The sequence below is a fragment of the Urtica dioica genome, chromosome 7 (genome assembly GCF_054948205.1).
Source record: "Urtica dioica subsp. dioica isolate 48M chromosome 7, U.dioica_male_clone48M_v1_H2, whole genome shotgun sequence".
Lineage (NCBI taxonomy): Eukaryota > Viridiplantae > Streptophyta > Magnoliopsida > Rosales > Urticaceae > Urtica > Urtica dioica.
In genome coordinates, this window is record NC_142762.1 from 42,055,588 (window position 1) to 42,079,533 (window position 23,946).

General features: G+C 42.2%; 1 protein-coding gene across 1 annotated transcript; it reads left to right on the top strand.

Moving 5' to 3' along the window:
* Positions 1 to 5,242: 5,242 nt before the first annotated feature.
* On the top strand, positions 5,243 to 8,162 carry LOC149391725 (aspartyl protease family protein At5g10770-like). Its single transcript, XM_089618746.1, has 3 exons — positions 5,243 to 5,499; positions 6,121 to 6,546; positions 7,187 to 8,162. The coding sequence occupies exons 1-3, from the start codon at positions 5,358 to 5,360 to the stop codon at positions 7,975 to 7,977; spliced, it is 1,359 nt and encodes a 452-aa protein (XP_089474872.1). The 5' UTR covers positions 5,243 to 5,357; the 3' UTR covers positions 7,978 to 8,162.
* The last annotated feature ends 15,784 nt before the right edge of the window (positions 8,163 to 23,946 follow it).

Consider the following 23,946-nt stretch of genomic DNA (forward strand, 5'->3'; position numbering starts at 1 on the left):
TTTGAGACAAATGCAACCAATTTTCTTCAAAACGGTGCATTCGTTCACCTCGGGAAGCTCTTCCCCTTCGACCTCCTCGGTTGTGGGATGATGATGCCATGAGAAAATGAAAGCTTTAGAGAGTAAAATTGAGAGAGTTTGAGAGAATTAGAGAGAGAGATTGAGAGAATTTGAGAGAGTTTGAGAGAGTTTGAGTGAAAGGTGTGAAGAAAATGAATGAAATGGGGGGGTATTTATAGATTTTAGAAATAAGTGAGAAAAAAAAAATAAAAAAAAAACCTCATTTTCAGCTCCAACGGCTAAAATCCAACGTTCATATTCAAACGGCTCTTTTTTTTCGGCCGTTGGATAAAAAAAAAAAAAAAAAAAAAAAAGCAACGGTCGCTAACGGGATCCGCGGATCCCGTTAGCTACAGTAACGGGACGGGACTCTCGTCCGTTAGGCTTAACGGGACCTCCCGTCCCGTTACCTTCATTACCGGTAGCGGGGATTCCGTCCCGTCCCGCTACCGGTAAGCCACGTTTACCACCAACTGACACGTGTCAACCTCTGAGTGGATCGTTGGAGATCGTGAGTTGTGTCAAATAGCTTTACTCTTGATTATAACATATCGTACTTTATATGTATTATTATATATATAGGTAATGTACCAATTTGAAGAAATATCTATATCTAGATAGGCTGGTAGCTTTTGAGTTTTGACTTTAAAACAAGATTGTGAAAATTACACTTTTACTCCATCAGCCGTATAAAAGACTGAAAAGTCAATCGGAGTTTTTTTTTTCCTCACCATCTCAGAATCCATGTGTGCGTATGTGTTTACACCGCTATTTACCACAGGAATGTGTTATCTATACTTTCTCTCTCTCGTCTTTTCCATAAGCTCTTATTTTGTTTTGTCTGAATGAAGGGCCGACTCTAATTCTGAAAAAAGTAGAAAGTATTTTTCATGCTTAATAAAGTTTAAACAATTTTTTTTATTATGAAGTCAATTATACAGTATTTGCTATTTATGTGGTGTAATGGGCATGACCTAAAATTAAATATCTTGTGTTTATGTAATGTCTCTTGTAATGTTACTTATAAGTTATAAGTAACGATAAATATTTTGATTAATCCGTCAAGGTAAAAGCAATAAAAAAAAACACGTAATTGGTAATTAATTCGGCCAATAATGATACCTACATCTGTAAAGATGATACAAATGGTGGAATAGAAATTCACTATCAACGATAAAATAAGTGCAAAGTGGTCTTAGTTTAATGATCCACCTTTCAATGTCCTCTATTACTTTCAAACTATTTGTGAATTTCGACTCATATTCCCCCTAAATCAGAGTCTCTTTACTTCAACTCAACTCACTTCCCAAGTAGTTGATCTATGTGATTTTGCATGTATTATTTTATCACTCGCACGAAACAGCGGCGGAGAGATCAAAATATAATAAAAACCATACTCAAGAATAAAAGTGTTTTGGTTCAATACTATCACAAAAACATAAAGTGTATAACCAGACTCCTATGGGCAGAATATCACTATCATAGGAGTCAAAACATAGCATTCGATGCATTGCTAGAGTTTTCATATTGATCGCCTTGTTATGATTCGGTGGAGAGAAATTCGAAAACGTATCACACATTAAATCAGACTTGCACAATATAATCACGTAACCGAATCTATCGCGATCTACCAAATAGTAAGTGTCTTTCCAAGATGTTAAGAACATGATGTAGGACATCATGGAAGCGGTTTTGCCAAACTACATAAAAATCCAATCAAACGACAGCATAACCAACTAAAATTAACTGGTTGACTGATATATTTCGATTGAGTAAAAATAACTGCTCGGTTTATTTTGACTATTAGTTTTGATCGGAATTAATCAATCGTTTAATTTTAATCGAACTCTACCACCGTCCTCCATCTGCCTTCGTTTGTCTCCTTCCCTCACTAAGTTTTCATAATTATTGAACTTGTTTGTGTAATTTGGTAAGGAATAAATCATATGAAGTTTAAGTCTTTTTAAACAAAATTAGCTATTACAAGTTTTGCACTACACTTTCGTACATCAAATTTGAAGAATCTGGTACTTTGATATGTTTCCGGCGTTCCCAAAAATTTAGATTATGCCATTTTCTGAAATATATACTACCATTTCTCTGAAACAAGACTAATATCTGAAATATATGGTAATATTTTGAATAATGTGATCATATCTTTTTGTAATACGTAATGAGAGAGTGATCATGATTGTCAGTCAGTCTGTGGAGGCTACGGAAAATTGCAACTCAATTTGCAGCGTCTGAGGTAGAGATCGCTTGGCTGGTGTGAGAGAGATATAGAGAAGTTTAGAGGGTTATCTATATTAAAGGCCTTTTATATAATTATGCATAGATTACAAATATTTGTCACCATTAATTAAAAAAATCCAATTTTATGTCTTACTACATCAAAATGTTATCGTATTTTCGTGGCTTCTGCTACTAAAAAAACTGTTATTCATATATTACTTTCATTTATATACTATATTGATGTATGTTAAGAAAGCTGGGCTTAAAATGCATGACGATGAAGACGTAGAAGTTAGACTTACTGTACTCCAAGTCATAGTATTAGTCTACTGATTATCTAATATCAATTAAAAATGAGCAAATACTTAAATATGTGTTACTCATATAATCTGCACAGTTTAAGTAAGAGCTCGGAGGCACCGAGAACATAAAGAATGAGTTAAATAGGTCCGAGGGTTCACTTTTAAGAATGACCTCTATCAAGCAGAATTTCGAAGAGAAGGGAAGATAATGGGTCAAAGACTAGTCAAACCAAATATAAACACGTGTAAACAAATTCAAACTTAAGTAAAACGCTCACCTCGTCGGTTATGCCGAGCAAACGAGAAAATAACAATCCACTACGCATGTTCTAGAGGCAGTCACTTGATAGCCGCCAGAGGCTTGGGACTCATCACCCATGTACTCGACTTGAAGACCTATAAATACAAGAAGAAATGGGTAGAAGGAGAGATTCATATTCTTGCAGACACGAGCACACGCCATAAGTTTCAATTATCATTCAGAACCTTCTATTATTTGTTTTTTTTACTAGATTCGTCTGTATTTATAGATAATCTTGTCTAGACAGTGAAAGTTTCGGGATTGCATACTCGGAACCAAGTGACTTTTGTGAGACAATTATTGTACTAATTTTGTCTTTCAAATCCATATGGCCAACAAAACAGTACATATAGATATTTATATTCAAGAAATTGATGTTCTTTTCATATGCCATTCGCTATTTATACTTCTATATTTGTAAATTATGTAGAGTGAAAAAAGTAATATTAAGCAAAAGTATAAATTACAAAACAAATGGAGAAATAAAGTAGTGGCTAAGATTTTTTTTAGGAAATAGGAAAGAAAAGTACTGAATCAGACTCCGAGGCTGAAATTAGTTTTTGGAACACACCAACCGACAGGGGTTTTATGTCCACTTTTAAATAGTTTTAATAAAGTGAAAATAAAAATATGAAATTAAGGGCAAGGAACAAAATGAGCTGTTAAATACTCTTTCCACGTGTTTATCATATATTTTATTTTTCACATTAATGCATACCAAATAATAATGAAAATAATATAAAAACAATTACACAGCAACATGCACATATACGAAAGACTACATTCCAATCCATCGGGATTTTTTTTGGTCCAAAGTTTAATTGTATTACGTTTCTTTTTGAAATATTTTCTTGATGAGATTTGGAACTTTGTAATCTCCTATCAGAATTTTGGCTAAATTAAAATAGAACATTTCCGTTTAATTTTATTACTGTCATAAATAAAACTAAAATTTAGTTTTGTAATATTAAAATAAATTCCTAAACAACATCAAAATGTTACCGTGAAGTACACCGGAATGAAATTCTAGTTTGTTCCATTCCGGTCTCTCAAATTTAAACACGATCCATCTATTCGGAATGAGAAAGTAACATACTTTGTGAATCCTTAGAAATATAATTTAAGAAATAGAGGGAAATAATGCTTCGCCTGGTTCCTCGTCGGGAATACGTTCTTCGTCCTTGTTTCCTAAGAAAATAAGAAAAAAAAGCGTGAACTAGAAGGACGAGGAGGGTTTTCCCTCGACGCGTGCTCCGACGCTCAACATTAGTCTTAATGACGTTTGTATGAGTGGAGATAATCTTGATTCTAGTCTCAAATGAATACAAGTGATAGAATTTTCTTGAGTATATTTTTTGCCATAGTTTTTGCGAGAGAGAGAGAGAGAGACTTCCCTTGTATCATGAAGGCATGAGGTATTTATAGAGGTTTGTCATTGTGTTTGGTATTTTTGGGTTTGTTGATGGGTCCCAATTGAAAATAAATAATGTAAACATATTTGTGTATATTCGGACAGTTTATTTTTGTGTTAGGCATGGCTAAAAAAAGGAGTAATGTTACTTGAGCGGATAGGAATATGTGATATACGTGTATGTGGACTCTTTGAGGAGGCATGGATGTCAGTCAAAATCTTTGGTAAAAAAGAATGGGCTTACATAATTTTTTTTTGTTTTTTTTGTTGTGGTTTCCATGATGCCACGTTAACAATTAGTATAAGTTGAGTTTTCAATGGGTTAGAAATTTGCAAGTCCTCAATTCATGATATTTATATTTCCACGTCATGCTGGCTTGTCGGTACGGAAGCCCACGGAAGGACGGAAATCCGCACGTGAAGACAGTCTATCGGAACTGCCGTTTCCCGCGTGGCACGGAACGTGGCAGCTGACTTCCGAATGGCATACGGAAATGGCAGGATGGCAGGATGTGTTGGATGGTGTCGGAAGGATTTAATGCCGAAACAGAGGGGAAAGAGAAATAAGACTGTTGCTTTCATGAGGCACGTATCTCTTACTCACATAATAGTTGGTATTGTTTTTATTTTTTTTATTTTTTTTAATTCCTTATTGGAAGTTAATGGAAATATGGATTTCCATTAAGTTCAACGGAAATTCCATTTCCAATAAACAATGGAAGGCATCAAAATGCCTAATGGAAATACAATTTCCAATAAGCAATGGAAGGTGGCATATTGGAAATGGAATTTCCATTACCTTCCATTGCCCAGGATGATTTCCACGTAAGAAAAACTCTAGAAATTAAAGTGGAAAACACTTTCCCAATTACGTACCAAACACGCCTATATGTTTGCATTATTCTCATGAAGGATTGATGCTGTCCAGAAATTATATAATCATCACCTTATCACCTTATCACCTTATAGATGCGTTTGGGAAACATAATTGGTCATCAAGCTAAAATACATTTACAGAAGAGAAGTCAAGTACTAAACCCTCTCTTTCCAAATGGCTAACTCATTCCTGGGCCTATTTCTACTTCTCTTATTATGCCTTGCTTTGGCGCAGAGTCGCCGCGTTACTGATCACACTTACACTCTTCAGCTCTCCTCCTTAACGCCCTCCTCATCTTGCAACCCTTCCTCCAAAGGTTATATCTCTCTCTTTCTCTGTTTTTTTAGTGTATAAATATATGTATCGGCCTGCTTATATATATTTTAATAAAAGTCTACATTTCTACTCTGTCTTACGAACACTATATCAAAATCATCATTTGTATATATCAATTGCACGACCCATTTTTAAGTTTCTTTACCTTGAATCTTAATTTATATACACGTAACTGAGACCATTTGAGCAAAAATTATCGATTCGATTGTCGAATTAATTTTGTTTATATTTAAGTTGTGAACAATCTGAAATTATTCGCTTACAATACATTATGCTCAAGATATATAATTTAGATAGAACTGGTTAGAAATAGGTCATTCATTTTCATTGTTAGATATGCAATAACTTATTTATTGAAATAAAATATAATGTTATATCGCCGATAAGGATTAAAACTAATTAACATGAATCCTAAATACAACGCCTAGAATCGGTGCAAAAGTAGTAAACACGGATATTTTATTGCGATCTATAAATTAAAGCATCATTTTATTAAATCACAACAAGGAACATGCTTGCTAAAAATACTAAAAGGGTTGGTTCTTAGTTCTTACAATACACTCTATTACTGTTATTATTATTATACGATCATTGATTTCAGTGCCAAAGTCGAAGTCGTCGATGAAAGTGGTGCACAAGTACGGCCCGTGCTCTCACCTCGACCAGCAAAGCAGCGCGGCGGAGATCGCGAGCGAGATCCTCCGGCAAGACATAAGCCGAGTTGAACTAATCCGGTCCCGATTCTCGGGCGATCAGAGCAAGTTTGAGGAGGAAGCAAGGACGACGTTGCCGGCCAAGTCCGGAAGCGAATTAGGGTCGGCAAACTACTACGTGACGGTGGGGCTGGGGACGCCGAAGAAAGAGAAATCGCTGTTGTTCGACACGGGCAGCCATCTGACGTGGACGCAGTGCCAGCCCTGCGCCCGTCAGTGCTACCGCCAGAAGGAGCCCATCTTCGACCCCTCGGCCTCCACTTCCTATGCCAACCAGACTTGTTCCTCTCACGCTTGCAAATTGCATCGATCTGGTAACTCATATATATAATACAACCGCTGCTAGAATTTAATGCTTTTATACTTACAGTTTTAAGGTTTTATTTATTTATTTATGATTAATAACTTATAAATAACCGATGATAATTGTAAATAAACTCTAAAGGCATAAATAGAATGTTAACAAAAATCCAGATAATGTTCGTATCACTGCAATATTATTTACTTGAAATTTACCACAAAAATAAATTATGATTTAATTGTGTTTAATGCATCATATTTACATTTTCATTTATTTTTTTGATAATTTTAAAAAATTTCAGATATTTCTATATTTAATGTAGTAACGTGATTTTTCTACATCTATGGTATTAAACATGATTTTTCATCAAACACAATGGATCTATTTTTGAAGATCTCGGCGTCACGAATCCGTAGGATTTGAAATCACTAAATTTCGAGTTCATATGAGATATATATTGTTTTTTGAAGTTTTCATGTAAAAAAATGTAAAAAAAACATACAGAGAGAAAAAATGACGAATTTGTTATTAAATAAGTACAAATAGACCTTAATCATTTTTCCCTATTTTAAATGAGCAAACTGTGATATATAAATATGGAGTAAGCCAAGGTAGAAAGTAAAAATAATTGCGTGTGTGTTACGAACGTGAAGGGTGTTCGAGGTCGGACACGTGCATATACAGCATAATATACGGCGACGGGTCAGTGACGGAGGGTTACTTGGCGACAGAAACTCTGAGCCTAACCTCCTCTGAAGTCATCCAAAACTTCCTCTTCGGGTGCGGCCAGAACAATTACGGCCTCTTCCGCGGCGCCGCCGGACTCCTCGGCCTCGGCCGCGACGCCAGTTCCATCGTTCAACAAGCCGCCGCCAAATACGGCCGGAAATTCTCCTACTGCCTCCCCACCGTCCGTTCCTCCGCCGGCCACCTCACCCTCGGCCCCGCCAGCTCAGCCGCCAAGATCCAGACCCCAATGCTGACCCTCAAAAAATACCCCAACTTCTACGCCCTGACCATCGACGCCATCACCGTGGGCGACAAGGCCGTCCCCACGGCGGGGCTGAGGTCGGTGCCGACGATCATCGACTCCGGGACGACCATCACGCAGCTGCCGACGGAGGCGTACCGGGCGGTGAGTGCCGAGTTCAAGAAGTACATGACGCAGTACACTCCCGTGACCGTGTCTAACGACACGTGCTTCGACGTGGGGACCACCGGGGAAATTTCGATCCCCAAGATGAGCATCGTGTACGGCGGCGGAGCCGCCGTGGATCTGATGCCGGAGAACATATTGTTTCAGGCGGATGAATCGACGATATGCCTGGCGTTTGCTGACATCGGGGACCATTTTGCTGTTGTGGGGAATGTGCAGCAGGTTGGGTTCGATGTGTCGTACGATCTTGCCGGGGCTAAGATCGGATTTACTCCCAATGCTTGCTAACTACTTTTATTATTCGGATCTTACTTTCATTAGTAGTGATCGATCATATCATGTATTTTTATTTCAGTCTTGCTTATTATGCTTGCTAAACTCCTATGGGAAAACGTTGCCTTATAGTGGTGTTTGTACCTTCTCATCTTCGGATGTGCTTTCGAGTGATAATATCTATTTTTCTTTCTGCTTCTGATAAAAGACTATTATTTTCCTGTCCACAATTTAATCACGTAGTCTATATAAATACTTAAACTTGGACATGTAGTCTATATAGATATGACATTGGCAGTCGTAAAAAAATATGATATTGACAGTCATAAACTTGTGACAATTTAATCACGTAGTCCATATAAATATGATATTGACAGTCATAAATAGATTTTTTTTTTTTTTTTTTTAGTGTTAGTGTCGGTGTAGGATTTCGTCCATCTACATATCAAATTGATTATTATAGGCTTGCACAATGAGGACAATCAGTTCGAAGAATTATAGTGATCGTCTCACGCGACCCGAGCGGAACTTGGCCCAATTGAATCAAAGATTAGAAGCACAAAAATTGGTCTGACGCATAAGACCTGGCCCACCTGTTAAATGCCAATTTTAAATGGTCTTTTATTGAATGTTCGTAGTTATTTGGCGAGCTACAATTAGTAACAATGATATTATATAAATCGAACTTCATATTTTTAAAAATATACAAAATCAATTTAAATAAAAATATTTTAGCTAGCATAAACCTCTCTCTTGGGGATCGTATGGGGCGTAGCTCTTTAGAAAAAAAATTATATTGTAAGGATATTTAGTTGAGAGTATTTTGGAAGACTTATCTGTAAGCCTAATTTTTCTCTATATTTACTATGTGTTACGGGATAAAATAGTCAGACACCGAGTAGGGTAGTCGGAGCCCCGAGCAGAATGTAAAACTCAGCACCGAACTCATAAGTTAAGAACGAAACCTACCGATCAGAACTTCGGAGAGAAGAGAAGATCGTGGGTCAAAGACTAGTCAAATCAAAAGAAAACATGTTTCAAATGCTTAAACGCGCACCTTGACGGTTCAGAAATCGTGTAACCGTCCACCTCAGCGAGAGGGAATCGACAGTTACCGAAAAAACCGTCTAGAACGTGGGATTGATCACCCCACGTTCCCCATAATAACAGTCAAAACCCACAACCACGAAGCTACACCAGACAAGTATAAATAGGAGCTCGCAGAGGACTTTAGGAAGGAGATCACTGATTGATTGATACTTAGAACCTCTAGAAAACATTGCTCTCTTATATTAGATTCATCTGTATAAAGAGAAAGTCTTACCTAAATCATCTTTGTACTCGGAGTTCTTATACTCGGAGTCTGTGTATTTTCGTGAGATATTGTTGTACTAATTTTACAGGTCAACAGTTGGCGCTAGAAGGAGGGGGCACAGCTGAAGAATATGGCTAGCTCATCCACCCCGATCACTGTCCCCAACCAGGAGACGGAGATAGAACATCACAATCGCACCTTGCCTCTCACCCTGGAGGAAATAGCTGAACTTCTCCCAGAACCTAGTCTCGAAGAACAATTCAGACAGATGCAAGAGCGTCTTTCGGTCTTAGAGGCGAATAACAGGGAGCTGAAGAGAAGGCTGCAGGCAAAGAAAGTTACACTGCGAAGCGCGGTAGTGATCCCAGATGAAAAACCCTCACACCGATCAGGGAAAGAACCTGTCGGGCAGGATCCGCAAGTTAAGAAATCTCGGCAACGGCGCCAAAAACTTGTTGCGATTTTTACGCGCGCAAGTGCACGTGTCGCCCAAGTAATATAGTGAATTTAAGTACGAGTGTCGATCCCACGAGGAACAAGCTTAATTAACAAACAACTCACTAGCACGAATTGAACGTAAAGTAAAGATGGAAAGATGTCACAAATTAATGACAAGTTTTAAAGCAACTAAATAACAAAATACTTAAGCAGAAGTTGTAAGCAGAAGGAGAGGCTAAGGACCAAGGCTTCACGGGTTTATTCAACGGTTTGGATACATGACTGTCACGCACAAACAATAATCACTCACTACTATTTGCTAATCATACTCACAGAATGATATTGCTAAATCTCTCTCGAGCATCTAACCACCTATGTCAAAATTAGGAAAATCTTCTCTCGATCTCAATCCCTAACAAAAACATGCATTCATAACAAGAGCATTCACACGATTCTATGACATCCTAACTATCTCTAGCCTAGGCATGCAACATAGTAATTCAAACCAAATCGCTAACAACCTAATCTTTCTCAAGCATCAAGTCGAAGTATAAAATCATGAACAAGGTAGCTAAGCTTGAACAAGCATTAAAAATGGATTTGAATTAAACAAAGTAGTAGAGAATGAGAATTGAATTTCAATCTATTAAATAATATCCCAAAACCGAATCCTAAACCCGCTACGCCATAGTCCTTAATGGAATTAGTTCATGGCGTAGCGAGAAAACAAAAATAAAATAAAAGAAAAGGAAGAACAAGAAATCATACTTGAAATACTAAATTGAAAATTAAAATAAGGGAGTTCAAGAGAAAAGAAAAGAATAAAACTGTGATTGGCGCCAAATTGATGAAGAACGGTTCTCCTCTTCTCTGCTATCTCTCCCAACACTAAGAAAAACAATGAAAAAGTGCCAAAAGTCCTAAACAAAAGTTTGAGAAGTGTATTTATAGGCTTAGGTCGAAATTAGGGTGTTTCCTCTAATTTTCGGAGTAGACTGGGTAACAAAACTTGATCCGACGGCCCAGATCGCTCCAGAAAACGCGTTTCCTTTTTTTTGGATTCGCGCACCTCGCGGCGCGCGGTACTGGGGTCGCGGCGCGAGGTCGCATTTCTCAGGAGGTCGCGTTCCGCGCTTGACGCTCGGGGATTTTCTACTCTGACGTTCTTCAACCTCGCGGCGCGCGGTCTGGAGGTCGCGGCGCGAGGTGAACAATCCCACACCTTCGCGGACCGCGCTAGACGCTCGGAGACGACTCGAGATGCGTTTTCAAACCTCGCGGCGCGCGCTAGGTGGGTCGCGGCGCGAGGTCTGACGCCTTGGTGATTCCTTCTTCGTTCTAGCCTCGTTTTCGATCCCGAATGCCTCGATTCGTGCGGCTTTGCCCCAGATATCATAGAATTCCCATTTTTGACCTAAAAACCTTCAAAACACACGAAAAACCTCAAAACTACCCAAGAACAAGCTCGGATTTAGTTGGGATAATAGGAGTTTTCTACGTACGACACGCACCTATCAAATACCCCCAAACTTAAACCGTTGCTTGTCCTCAAGCGACAAAATAATAGACACAAAACAAAAACACACCAAAGAAGTTACCTACACTAAATTGGTAAATCTCAATGCTTTACGTGAACTAACTGACTCATATTTGCCTCAATTTCAAACCTTCAGACTTACATTGACACGGGAATCCATGGTTTTAAACTCTAAGTCAACTACCAAATGTAAAAGAATCCATACAAGTTCGTGTTAGCTCAAGCCGTTTGCAATGTTCTTTGTCTCGATTAGCTCTTGATTCCCAAGATTCGTAGCCTTTCCCAATCCTAATTTGCGACCACAAAATCGATTCTATGAATGATGATGATTTATTCGATTCGACACACCATAAGCCTTCTCTTCACCCTTGATCTCCACTAATGTGCACATGTCATTTCTAGCTCGTCAATAGGTCTTTAAAGCTTGTAATGTTTTAGGCTAGGGTCAAAGGTATGGAATGGAATTTTTAGTAGCTAAAACATCGACCTTAGCGACTCAAACCTCTCACCAAAATCACAACCCTCATACAAAGCTCGTTCACTCACCTCCCTGTCCTTGGCATCAACTTTTGCCTAATAAGAACGTTATCCTTAGTCTTTTATTTCCCATGTTTCCCCCAAACTTTGACTTAACAACACAAACGACAAGTCTCTTAAAACAACAACATAGAACACCACGCCGAAATAAAACTATACGACATAAATAAATACTTTTTTTTTTTTTTTAGATAACCAAATAACTAAACACCGGCGTGGTATTCTAGTAGACAATGTAATATTTAGAGACTAGTCGGAAACATGTCATAAAATAAGAAAAATTCACTCAACCATGTCACTCAAGAGTCGCTAAAGTCAATGAGGTTCTTTGTGGGATTTTTCAAATCAATGGCTCGGCTTTTTCTGACTAAGTATCTAGAAAGGTAAATCGTTCGGCTTTTTGTGAGTGGGTTCTAATTGATAAACATTCTCGGGTTGGCTTTTTGGCTCGACGGGTTATTCCTAACGCCTATATCATTCTTACTAGATCAATGTGCGCTCAATTTCGCTTCGACTAGGGATCCGAAAAGGTTCTTAGTGTGTTCGGTGGTCACTTTTCAAAACCGAGTTAAACTACTACTCAAGGTCGTCTAAGAATCGAGACAAACATTATTCGGGCTTTAAGCGATAACACAAAACTCAACAAGATTCTTTTTCACTCGGTAATTCACGGATTTTTTTTCACATGTCTACGGCTTAAGACTATCCATATCATCGGCAAACATTTATTGAGTCAGTTAAAGCACACAAAACACTAATTTCTACCAATTATCCTAAAACAAGACAAAAACAACCTAGAAAAATAGCTACTAATATACAAAAAAGAATCCCCCGCAAGACAAACAATTATCCCCCCCAAACTTAAAACTTACATTGACCTCAATGTAATCACACAATACAAACGATGGAAAGGGGACTTACCTCGCGGGGGTGGCCGAGCTCCCCTACTCGTCCTCGTCGTGGCCGCCCTCATCGTCGTGTTGCGGAGGGTTGTAGCTGCCCGAATCCCACGAAGGGAAAGCGGGGTACGGCGTCATTAGGTGCGGAGGATATGCCGGGTAGCTCGGGGCGTCCGGGTAGATGGTCTGTTGATGCGCAGTCCACATGTTGTAGACATTCTGGTGAAACCCGTCCCGCTCCCGTTGTCGCTCGCCGAAGTCGTTGAGGAAACCTCCTAGTGCGGTGTGGGTGTCGCTCAGACGGGATTCGAGCCGGTTCATCATGATCATCACCTCATCATAGTTGTTGTCTCGCTCATGGTGGGTCGGGGCGTGCTCCGGTTCATCAGGTGGTCCGAGAATGGGGGCATTTGGGTCGCCTCGGTGTTGCTCCGGGATGTTGATGAACCCCGCCCCATCCGGATGTGCGTGCCCATGCTTCCATTGCCGGAGTTTCATTATTCTCTCGGCATCAATTGGGTCCCCAAGACCAAGCCGGGCTTCATTGTGAACGATTCTCAGCCCGGCTTCTAGGCACATGCCAGTTATGATGCCACCGTGCCCGAGCGTCACTTCGGTGTCGCGGTTCGCGCAGAAAACGAGTCGCTCCTTGATCACCTTTCCGATGTTAATCATTTTACCGGTTACAATGCACGCGAGGAGGGCGAGGCGAGGGAGGTCCACAACATGCTCTCTCTTGCACGGGAGGAGCGTCGAGCAAATGAAATGTTGCCACGCCTTGGCATACCGGTTGAGGTCGGAGATGGCGAGAAAATTGGGTACGACTTGACCACGCACCCGCTTCGTTTGGTATTGAGCTCCGGGATGTGCTAGCAATCGAATCCACTCTTCCCATTGTGGGTGCAAGAGGAGTGGCGCGTATTCGTCATGGTCCGGCTCCGGAATCTCGAGGTAGGCATTGATCGCGACCGACGAGATGTTGACAACCATGTTCCTCACACGAACGAAGTTGTCGACGGTGACGGATAGGTTCGAGTAGAATTCCCGAACAAGCTTTGGTGCCGCTCTCATCTCAATATCGGCTAGTTTCTTCCAATGACGGCTCGCAATTTGGTGCTCCATGTTTCCGCACCGGTGGTCGGGTCGGAGCGCCTTCTCGGGTAGCTAATTCACTTGACAAATCTTGTCCCATATTTCGCCGGCACCGTCAATGAGTGTGGGGGGGCGTGGCAATGCCGGGAGTGAGTGTCAGGCTCGCTTGGGTCGAGACGATGAGGCGGCTCGATGCATCTACAAGACAAATAAACCCCAAAATTAGTCAATCATATTCGAGCGAGGGGCGCATTTGTAATGACTCACTTCCCCCAAACTTAAACCTTAACCCTCTTTATCTCATTATTACGCATGGATTCAAGCCCCGATTGATCACAAATTTCATCACAATTTGGTTTAGACATTTCATTGAACACGTGGTGGGCGAGCCAAACGGACACTAATATTGACAAATTTGGCATAAAATGGCTCGACCCAAACAATAAACTTACTCTAACTCATTGCTAAAACACGAATCTCACACCAACCAATCATCAAATGCGAGTTTAGAGAGTGTTACCTTGTTGGCTTGAAAAGAGAATGAAGAACACACAAGGAAGGGTAGAACGTGAAGAGGACAATCCGACCCAAGTGATGAACAACGAAGGAAACGTGTGATTTCAAGAGTTTTGTTGTTAAAATATCGAAATCTTGAGTGGGGGTTGTGAGAAAATCGGAGAGAGTTTGAGAAAGAGGTTTGGAAATGAAAAAATTATGTTTAAAATCGCCCAGTTCTTTTTAAACACCACGTGACCTCGCGGCGCGAGGTACTAGGGTCGCGCCGCGAGGTAGCGAATTTTGGAACTTCGCGGAACGCGCATGCTGCTCGGGGGGGATTTTTCAAAAACCCTCGCTACCTCGCGCCGCGCGGTCCAAGGGTCGCGGCGCGATGTAACAGATCCGAGCAGCACGCGTTCCGCGCCTGTTGCTCGGAGATGCCAAGTTTAACACTTTTTTTTTTTTTTTTTTTTTTTTTTTTTTTTTAAAGAAAACAAACGTGATGAACAGAAATCAAGATATACCAACTAAAATAAAAAAAAAATATAATGCAACGAAAGAAAGCACGGGTTGCCTCCCGCGAAGCGCTTTAGTTAACGTCATTAGCTTGACGGGTTACCACTTGTACTTGCTAGACGAGGTCGAGGTAGGCCACCACTTTCTCGCTCTCGAAAACCGCTCCGAAGTACGGTTTGACTCGCTGACCGTTCACCTTGAATCTTTCTCCGCTAGCGCTCTCAATCTCGAACGTTCCCGACGGGAAGGCTTGTGTGACTTTAAATGGCCCGGACCATCGCGATTTGAGTTTTCCGGGGAAGAGTCTCGACCGGGAATTGTAGAGTAGAACTTGTTGTCCCGGTTGTATCTCCTTGGGCTTGATGTGCTTGTCGTGCCACGCCTTTGTCTTTTCTTTATAAATCATTGCATTCTGGTACGCGTCTCGTCGAAGTTCATCGAGCTCGTTGAGTTGAAAGAGCCTTTGCTTTCCCGCAGCCTTGTGGTCAAAATTCAGAATCTTCATCGCCCATAGTGCTTTGTGCTCGAGTTCCACCGGGAGATGACAAGCTTTGCCGTAGACAAGCCGATACGGGGACATTCCAAGCGGCGATTTGAAAGCCGTCCGGTACGCCCATAATGCATCATCGAGCTTTTGGGCCCAATCTTTGAGAGAGCTTCCCACCGTCTTTTCCAGAATTTTCTTGATTTCACGGTTTGAGACCTCGGCCTGTCCATTGGCTTGCGGGTGGTACGCGAGAGTTTTCCGGTGCGTGACGCTATACTTTGCGAGGAGCGCAGTGAATTGGCGATTGCAGAAATGCGATCCTCCATCACTTATAATTGCTCGGGGAGTGCCATGGCGTGTGAAGATGTTGTGCTTGAGGAAGTTGAGCACCACTTTGCCCTCGTTTGTCGGGCATGCCTTTGCTTCGACCCACCGTGTCACGTAGTCGACCGCAAGAAGAATGTATTTGTTGCCGTACGAGGATGGGAAGGGTCCAATGAAATCGATCCCCCATACGTCAAAAGGCTCTATCTCCATGACATTCTTCAATGGCATCTCATCTCGCCTTGAGATATTTCCCGTTCTTTGGCACCTGTCGCATGATTCGACAAATTTCCGGCTATCGCGGATTAGATTAGGCCAAAAGAAACCACATTGGAGTACCTTCGCTGCCGTGCGATCGGGCCCGTAGTGTCCTCCGCACTCCAAAGTGTGGCAATGATAGAGCACAGGGAGTATTTCATCGTCAGGCACACATCGACGAATCACCGAATCTGCACAATGGCGATACAAGATAGGCTCTTCCCAATAATAGTGGTGCACGTCGGAGAGGAACCTCTTTCGGTGGTGATGATTGAAATCCGGGGGGATTTTGTTGCACACCAAGTAGTTGACAAAGTCGGCATACCATGGCGGTGAGATTCCCTCCGAGGCTAGCACTTTCTCGTCCCTGAAATCGTCATTGATGTGCATGCGATGGTCGGGGACATGAGAGAGATCTTCTAAGCGCGAGAGATGGTCGGCGACGAGGTTCTCCGATCCCTTCTTGTCTCTGATTTCCACGTCAAACTCTTGGAGGAGGAGCACCCACCGGATAAGTCGAGGTTTCGCGTCCTTCTTGTTCATCAAATACCGGATGGCAGCGTGGTCGGTGTAGACGATGGTTTTGTTGCCGATGACATAGGGCCGGAATTTGTCAAAGGCGAAAACCACGGCCAGAAGCTCCTTTTCGGTGGTGGTGTAGTTGACTTGGGCGTCGTTGAGAGTGCGGCTCGCATAATATATCGTGTGGAATGACTTGTCTCGACGTTGTCCAAGGACCGCCCCCACGGCGTAATCACTCGCGTCCGTCATGATCTCGAATGGTAGAGCCCAATCGGGAGCGGTGATTACGGGAGCCGTGCTTAGCTTATCTTTGAGGATGGTGAACGCTTTCATGCATTCGTCGGTGAAGACGAACTTTGTGTCCTTTTCGAGCAGGCCGCAGAGAGGCTTCGTGATCTTTGAGAAGTCCTTAATGAATCGCCGATAGAAGCCTGCGTGCCCGAGGAAGCTTCTCACGCCCTTGACCGAGACCGGAGGTGGCAATTTCTCGATCGTTGCTATCTTTGCCCGATCCACCTCCAGCCCTTGCGGTGACACTCGATGTCCCAGAACAATCCCTTCTTTGACCATGAAATGGCACTTCTCCCAATTAAGCACCAGATTCGTCTCCACGCAGCGCCCTAATGCCTTAGACAAATTCTCGAGACAAACATCGTAAGTGGAACCAAAGACAGAAAAGTCATCCATAAATACCTCAATGGTTTTCTCGATCATGTCTGAGAAGATTGCCATCATGCATCGTTGAAAAGTGGCAGGGGCGTTGCACAAGCCGAAGGGCATTCGCCGGAATGCGAAGGTGCCGTACGGACATGTAAACGTGGTCTTCTCTTGGTCTTCGGGGGCGATGGCTATTTGGTTGTACCCCGAGTATCCGTCAAGGAAGCAATAATACTCGTGGCCTGCGAGCCTGTCGAGCATTTGGTCGATGAATGGGAGGGGAAAGTGATCCTTTCGGGTCGCATTGTTGAGCTTGCGATAGTCCATGCAAATCCGGTACCCTGTGACGGTGCGCGTTGAGATAAGCTCGTTGTTGTCGTTCTTGATCACCGTGATGCCCCCTTTCTTCGGGACACATTGAACCGGGCTCACCCATGCGCTGTCGGAGATTGGGTAGATCACCCCCGCGTCAAGCCACTTCAATATTTCTTTGCGCACCACCTCCTTCATGGCTGGATTTAGTCGCCTTTGGTGCTCCACGGACGGCCGAGAGTTGTCTTCCATGAGGATGCGATGCTCGCAGTAGGATGGATTTATTCCCTTGATGTCGGAAAGAGTCCATCCTATTGCGGGCATATGACTTCGCAACACTCGCAACAACTTTTCTTCTTCCTCGGCATTGAGTTGTGCGGAGATGATGACCGGCAGTGTCTTCTTTTCACCAAGGAATGCGTAACGGAGATGACCGGGCAATTCCTTGAGCTCGATCTCCGGTGGCTCCTCCACCGATGGTTTGGCTCGTCTCTTGCTTTCTCCGAGCTCCTCAAAATATCTTCTAGTATTTGCCTCGAAGCCATTCATGTGATTTGCATATTCTAGGGCTGCGCATGTGACAAACGCATTAGTGAAATCAGAGTTGTTTAAGAGACATACCTCGAGGGGCTCCTCCGAGCGAAAGGAGTGGTCGTGGATAGCTGCCTCGCACACGTCTACCCGGAATATGTCATCACTTGCTTTTGGGTACTTCATGGCTTTGAAGACGTTGAAAGTGACCTCTTCGTCATTCACCCTCAGTTTCAGCTCGCCTTTCCGCACGTCGATTAGGGCTCCTCCGGTGGCTAGGAACGGTCTTCCCAGGATGATGGGAATGTCGCGGTCTTCCTCCATGTCAAGTACCACGAAGTCGGCGGGGAAGATGAACTTGTCGACCTTCACGAGTATGTCCTCGATGATGCCTCGGGGATGCTTGATCGACCTGTCCGCCATTTGAAGTGTCACCCGCGTGGGCTTCACTTCGCCGATTCCTAGCCGTCGAAAAATGGAGTAGGGCATGAGATTGATGCTTGCCCCCAAGTCGCAGAGTGCCTTGTCGAAGGAGAACTCGCCAATTGCACATGGAACGGTGAAGCTTCCCGGATCTTTGAGCTTCGGTGGGAGCTTTCGTTGAATTATAGCACTACACTCCTCCGAGAGTGTAATGGTGCTACAATCTTCGATCTTGCGCTTGTGCGTGACGATGTCCTTTAGGAATTTCGCGTATGCGGGCATCTGCTCAATGACATCGGCGAAGGCGATGTTGATGCGAAGTTGCTTGAAGAGCTCCATGAACTTGCTATATTGCTTGTCGAGCTTCGCATTCTTCAGTCTCTGCGGGAATGGCATCGGCACCGTCTTGATTGTGGCCTCGGGATGGGGAGGCGTGGTCGTTGGAGCTGCGACCGTAGAGGAAGATGGCTTGTCCTCTTCTTTCTCTTTCTCTTTCCCCTTGTCGGCGCTTTTGAGCTCGAGACCGCTTCTCAGTGTGATGGAGTTGCACTGATCTCTCGGGTTGACCTCGGTGTTGCTTGGTAGAGCGCCCTGAGGTCGTGCATGGAAGTCCCGAGCTAGCTGCCCCACCGTCGTCTCAAGGTTCCGGATTTGTGCCTCTTGATTCGTCATTCTCGTTCGAGACTCGGTGATGAAGGAGGCCAAGAGTTCCTCTATGTTTGGCTTTGGTGCGGGCTGAACTTGTTGTGGACGGTTCTGGCCTCCCACCTGTTGTTGATGTTGGTGCGGCATCCCCGGTGGTCGGTTTTGTAGGAAGCCTTGTTGTTGTTGCGCCCTCCATGCAAAGTTGGGGTGGTTGTTCCTCGCTCCGGTGTTGTAGTTGTTGGAGTTTTGGAATGTGGGCCGGTTGTAATTCCCCACGTAGTTCGCATTCTCTGCATGGCCATCATTCGCGTGCGGGCAATCGTCGGTGAAATGACTCCCTTGACACCAGAAGCACGGCTCCCAAGTTGTTTGCGTGGCGTTCACCACAGCTTTCATCTCTTTCATCTCCCGCATCTCCTTTCGGAGGTTTGCCATCTCTAAAGTCATCTGCTGCATTGTCTCCGGATCAATCGAGGTCTTCGCAGCTTGAGCAGTGGCGGGGCCGGCCTTCATGATTCTTCTCTCTATCGGGCATTGATCGTTGGATCGCGCTAACTCCTCAAGGAGAGCTTGGAATTCCGATGGCGTCTTAGTTAGCACCGTGCCTCCCGCGGCGGTGTTGACTAAGGTCTTTGTCGAGGTGAGGAGTCCGTAGTAGAACGTTTGAAGTTGGACCGGCAACGAGACCCCGTGGTTTGGACATTTCCGGAGCATTTCCTTGAAGCGTGCCCATGCTTCGTGGAGGGACTCGCCGTCCATTTGCGCGAAGCTGTGGATGGAGTTTCTTAGGCGGGCCGTCTTCTCGAACGGGAAGAACTTGGCGAGGAAGGTGTTGCACAGCCCCTCCCATGTGGTGATGGAGTCGGGAGGCAGCGAGTTAAGCCATGCTTTTGCCCGATCACGGAGAGAGAATGGGAACAGTCGGAGTCGGATGGCGTCCGCGTTGATGTTGTGGATCTGGAATGTCCCGCACAACTCGTTGAAGTTGGAGATGTGCTCGTTCGGGTCCTCATTCGGGGCTCCGGAGAATTGATTCTGCTGAATCATGTTGATCGTCCCCGTCTTGATCTCGAAACTTTGGTTCCCTCCGATGGCCGGGTTGACAATGGCCGGGCGGTATCCTTGAGTGGTGGGTAACACATAGTCGATGAGTGGTCTCTCTTCGTTGGCCATGATCTCTTCCTCCATGTCTTCCTCGTCTATGTCTTTCTTCTTTCCCTTTCGATTTCTCTTGCACGTTTTCTCGATTTCGGAATCTATCGGAAGGAGACTCGAATCACCGTCTTTTCGCATCAACCTTCAAAAGAGAAAGATAACGCAAAACAGGTGAGACACAAAAAAAATAAAAGAATGTTCAAATTGAAATCTAGTTAATTGAATTGCAATTAAAAACTTGCTCCCCGGCAACGGCGCCAAAAACTTGTTGCGATTTTTACGCGCGCAAGTGCACGTGTCGCCCAAGTAATATAGTGAATTTAAGTACGAGTGTCGATCCCACGAGGAACAAGCTTAATTAACAAACAACTCACTAGCACGAATTGAACGTAAAGTAAAGATGGAAAGATGTCACAAATTAATGACAAGTTTTAAAGCAACTAAATAACAAAATACTTAAGCAGAAGTTGTAAGCAGAAGGAGAGGCTAAGGACCAAGGCTTCACGGGTTTATTCAACGGTTTGGATACATGACTGTCACGCACAAACAATAATCACTCACTACTATTTGCTAATCATACTCACAGAATGATATTGCTAAATCTCTCTCGAGCATCTAACCACCTATGTCAAAATTAGGAAAATCTTCTCTCGATCTCAATCCCTAACAAAAACATGCATTCATAACAAGAGCATTCACACGATTCTATGACATCCTAACTATCTCTAGCCTAGGCATGCAACATAGTAATTCAAACCAAATGGAATTAGTTCATGGCGTAGCGAGAAAACAAAAATAAAATAAAAGAAAAGGAAGAACAAGAAATCATACTTGAAATACTAAATTGAAAATTAAAATAAGGGAGTTCAAGAGAAAAGAAAAGAATAAAACTGTGATTGGCGCCAAATTGATGAAGAACGGTTCTCCTCTTCTCTGCTATCTCTCCCAACACTAAGAAAAACAATGAAAAAGTGCCAAAAGTCCTAAACAAAAGTTTGAGAAGTGTATTTATAGGCTTAGGTCGAAATTAGGGTGTTTCCTCTAATTTTCGGAGTAGACTGGGTAACAAAACTTGATCCGACGGCCCAGATCGCTCCAGAAAACGCGTTTCCTTTTTTTTTTGGATTCGCGCACCTCGCGGCGCGCGGTACTGGGGTCGCGGCGCGAGGTCGCATTTCTCAGGAGGTCGCGTTCCGCGCTTGACGCTCGGGGATTTTCTACTCTGACGTTCTTCAACCTCGCGGCGCGCGGTCTGGAGGTCGCGGCGCGAGGTGAACAATCTCACACCTTCGCGGACCGCGCTAGACGCTCGGAGACGACTCGAGATGCGTTTTCAAACCTCGCGGCGCGCGCTAGGTGGGTCGCGGCGCGAGGTCTGACGCCTTGGTGATTCCTTCTTCGTTCTAGCCTCGTTTTCGATCCCGAATGCCTCGATTCGTGCGGCTTTGCCCCAGATATCATAGAATTCCCATTTTTGACCTAAAAACCTTCAAAACACACGAAAAACCTCAAAACTACCCAAGAACAAGCTCGGATTTAGTTGGGATAATAGGAGTTTTCTACGTACGACACGCACCTATCAAAGCTACACCAGACAAGTATAAATAGGAGCTCGCAGAGGACTTTAGGAAGGAGATCACTGATTGATTGATACTTAGAACCTCTAGAAAACATTGCTCTCTTATATTAGATTCATCTGTATAAAGAGAAAGTCTTACCTAAATCATCTCTGTACTCGGAGTTCTTATACTCGGAGTCTGTGTATTTTCGTGAGATATTGTTGTACTAATTTTACAGGTCAACACTATGTATGTTGATGTTTAATTTTGGGGAGCTCTAAAGAGATTGTAAATACAACTTTCGATTTGATTTATTAATGAAATCTGCAAAAATAAAATAGAGGTGGTTCTCACATTGAGAATGAACTATTATAAATCTATACATTGTTATTTTTCTTTATGATTGGATTTTTTTTTATCAACTCGAATCCTGAAAAAAGATGGTCACATTTATTTTTCTGTTAAAGATTGGTATACTATATCCTATCTTATTACGAGGAATGCAGTTAAAGGAAACTTCATACATACTAGATACGGATCACTTTACGTATAGGTTGATCCGAGATTAATCAATAAGATGGTGTTAAAAAGTTAAAAAAAAAAAAAATGAATTGTGTACGTAATTGGCTTGTTATTACACTCTGATGGCGACCTGAACATCTACCTAACTCACTTTTTACCTCACGTTTCGGAGCTTTTATTACATACAAATTAATACAGCAAGACATCCTTTATTTTTTATTTAAAAAATTATGATTAGACTATTAGTTAAAATGCAAAAACAGTAAGTTAGCCCATCAAAATCTTTTCAGATTATGACCCGACTCCGCTTTATATATTTATTTCTTTGTGATATTGTCATTACTCAGCTAGTATTATGAACCATTCACTACAATTAATATTTTCTTAAGAAAATCGCCAGGGTATCAACAATGGTGAAGACACACAACACTACTAAATTACTTGATTTTTCAATGTAAAAGAAAATAAGCATGCGATTTATTGTTTTTTTTTTTTTGGTTCAACAGAATGCATATTTATTGTTATTGGAACTTCGTGAACGTAAACAAAATTGGATTGCAAACCACGTACGTAATCCTAATGAAACCATGACTACTCATGCTAGCTGTTTGTCATTTGTGTGTGTGTGTGTGTGTGTGTGAGAGAGAGAGAGAGAGAGAGAGAGAGAGAGTAGTTAGTGGGGTTGGTATATATGGAAAAGGTTCGAGTCAGTAGACAATGTGAGAAACAGGATTACAATAACATTTGGAAAAATAATTCCATCAAGGAGTTACTAGTTTGGATATTTCAGGTTATGGAAAAACAATCTCCCTTGTGATTGTGTTTGTGACGCAAAAAGAGTTGTACTTGGAACGTCCTAGCAAAAAAAAAAAAGAATTGTACTTGGAACGTAGTTTTAACTTCATTTTTTTTTATAAGACATGGCTCTAATTTCATTTTTTTTTATCAGACATGGCTCTAACTTCATTGTTTATTAAAAATCGTTCTTAAAAAAAAAAAAAAAAAAAAAACACAAAACAAAACAAATGGAGAGTGGGATGTGGACCAAGTTCCAACAAACTTTCTTTCTCACGCCGAAGATTTAATGGTATCACTTCACTAACTAGTCACTGGACTGGATGCTCTATAATTCAAAGTTTCACACACACTCGACAACAAGACTTATTTTTCTACGTAATATATATATATATGAATGATCCCGTGTTGTACACGTCATTTAATTATATTATTGTGATGTGATCTTCTATTAGAACTGTGGCAATTATAGCAAATTTTGATTAACATGATCGGAACATCTTCGACCTAATATAATTTAGTTTTAATCATATTAAGCAATATCTTCTTATCTAATATAACACTTTTCGTTTCAACACAAAAGAAAATATTATTCCTTTCTCCATTACTCTCAATAATTTTATAACAACTTGGGGGGTGTGGGTGTTTATGCTAGCCCTTTTTTGTCTTTTGGAACTCAAACTCATTCTGTTATTATCTGATAAAAGAGGACTAAATTAACCTTCTTTGAATATGAACTACGAAGCAATCACGTATGCTATAAAAACGAACCAATGAAAACACAAAGGAAGAAATCAAAATGATAATAGTGCAGCGAATGCGCGTGAGCACATGCTTGGTCCCCCAATCTTCTCAGCGCGAGTGCTAAGACACTTTTGGTCACAAATCACTGACGAGTCGAAGTGACAATAATACCCTCAACGAGGTACAATGAAAATCAATGAAGGATAAATGACGCGTTA

Bases quoted from the DNA above. Each gene is read 5' to 3' on its own strand.
- LOC149391725 (XM_089618746.1), top strand. From the start codon at position 5,358: ATGGCTAACTCATTCCTGGGCCTATTTCTACTTCTCTTATTATGCCTT. The intron at 5,500-6,120 runs GTTATATCTCTC...CATTGATTTCAG, and splicing joins TTGCAACCCTTCCTCCAAAG to TGCCAAAGTCGAAGTCGTCG. The intron at 6,547-7,186 runs GTAACTCATATA...ACGAACGTGAAG, and splicing joins TTGCAAATTGCATCGATCTG to GGTGTTCGAGGTCGGACACG.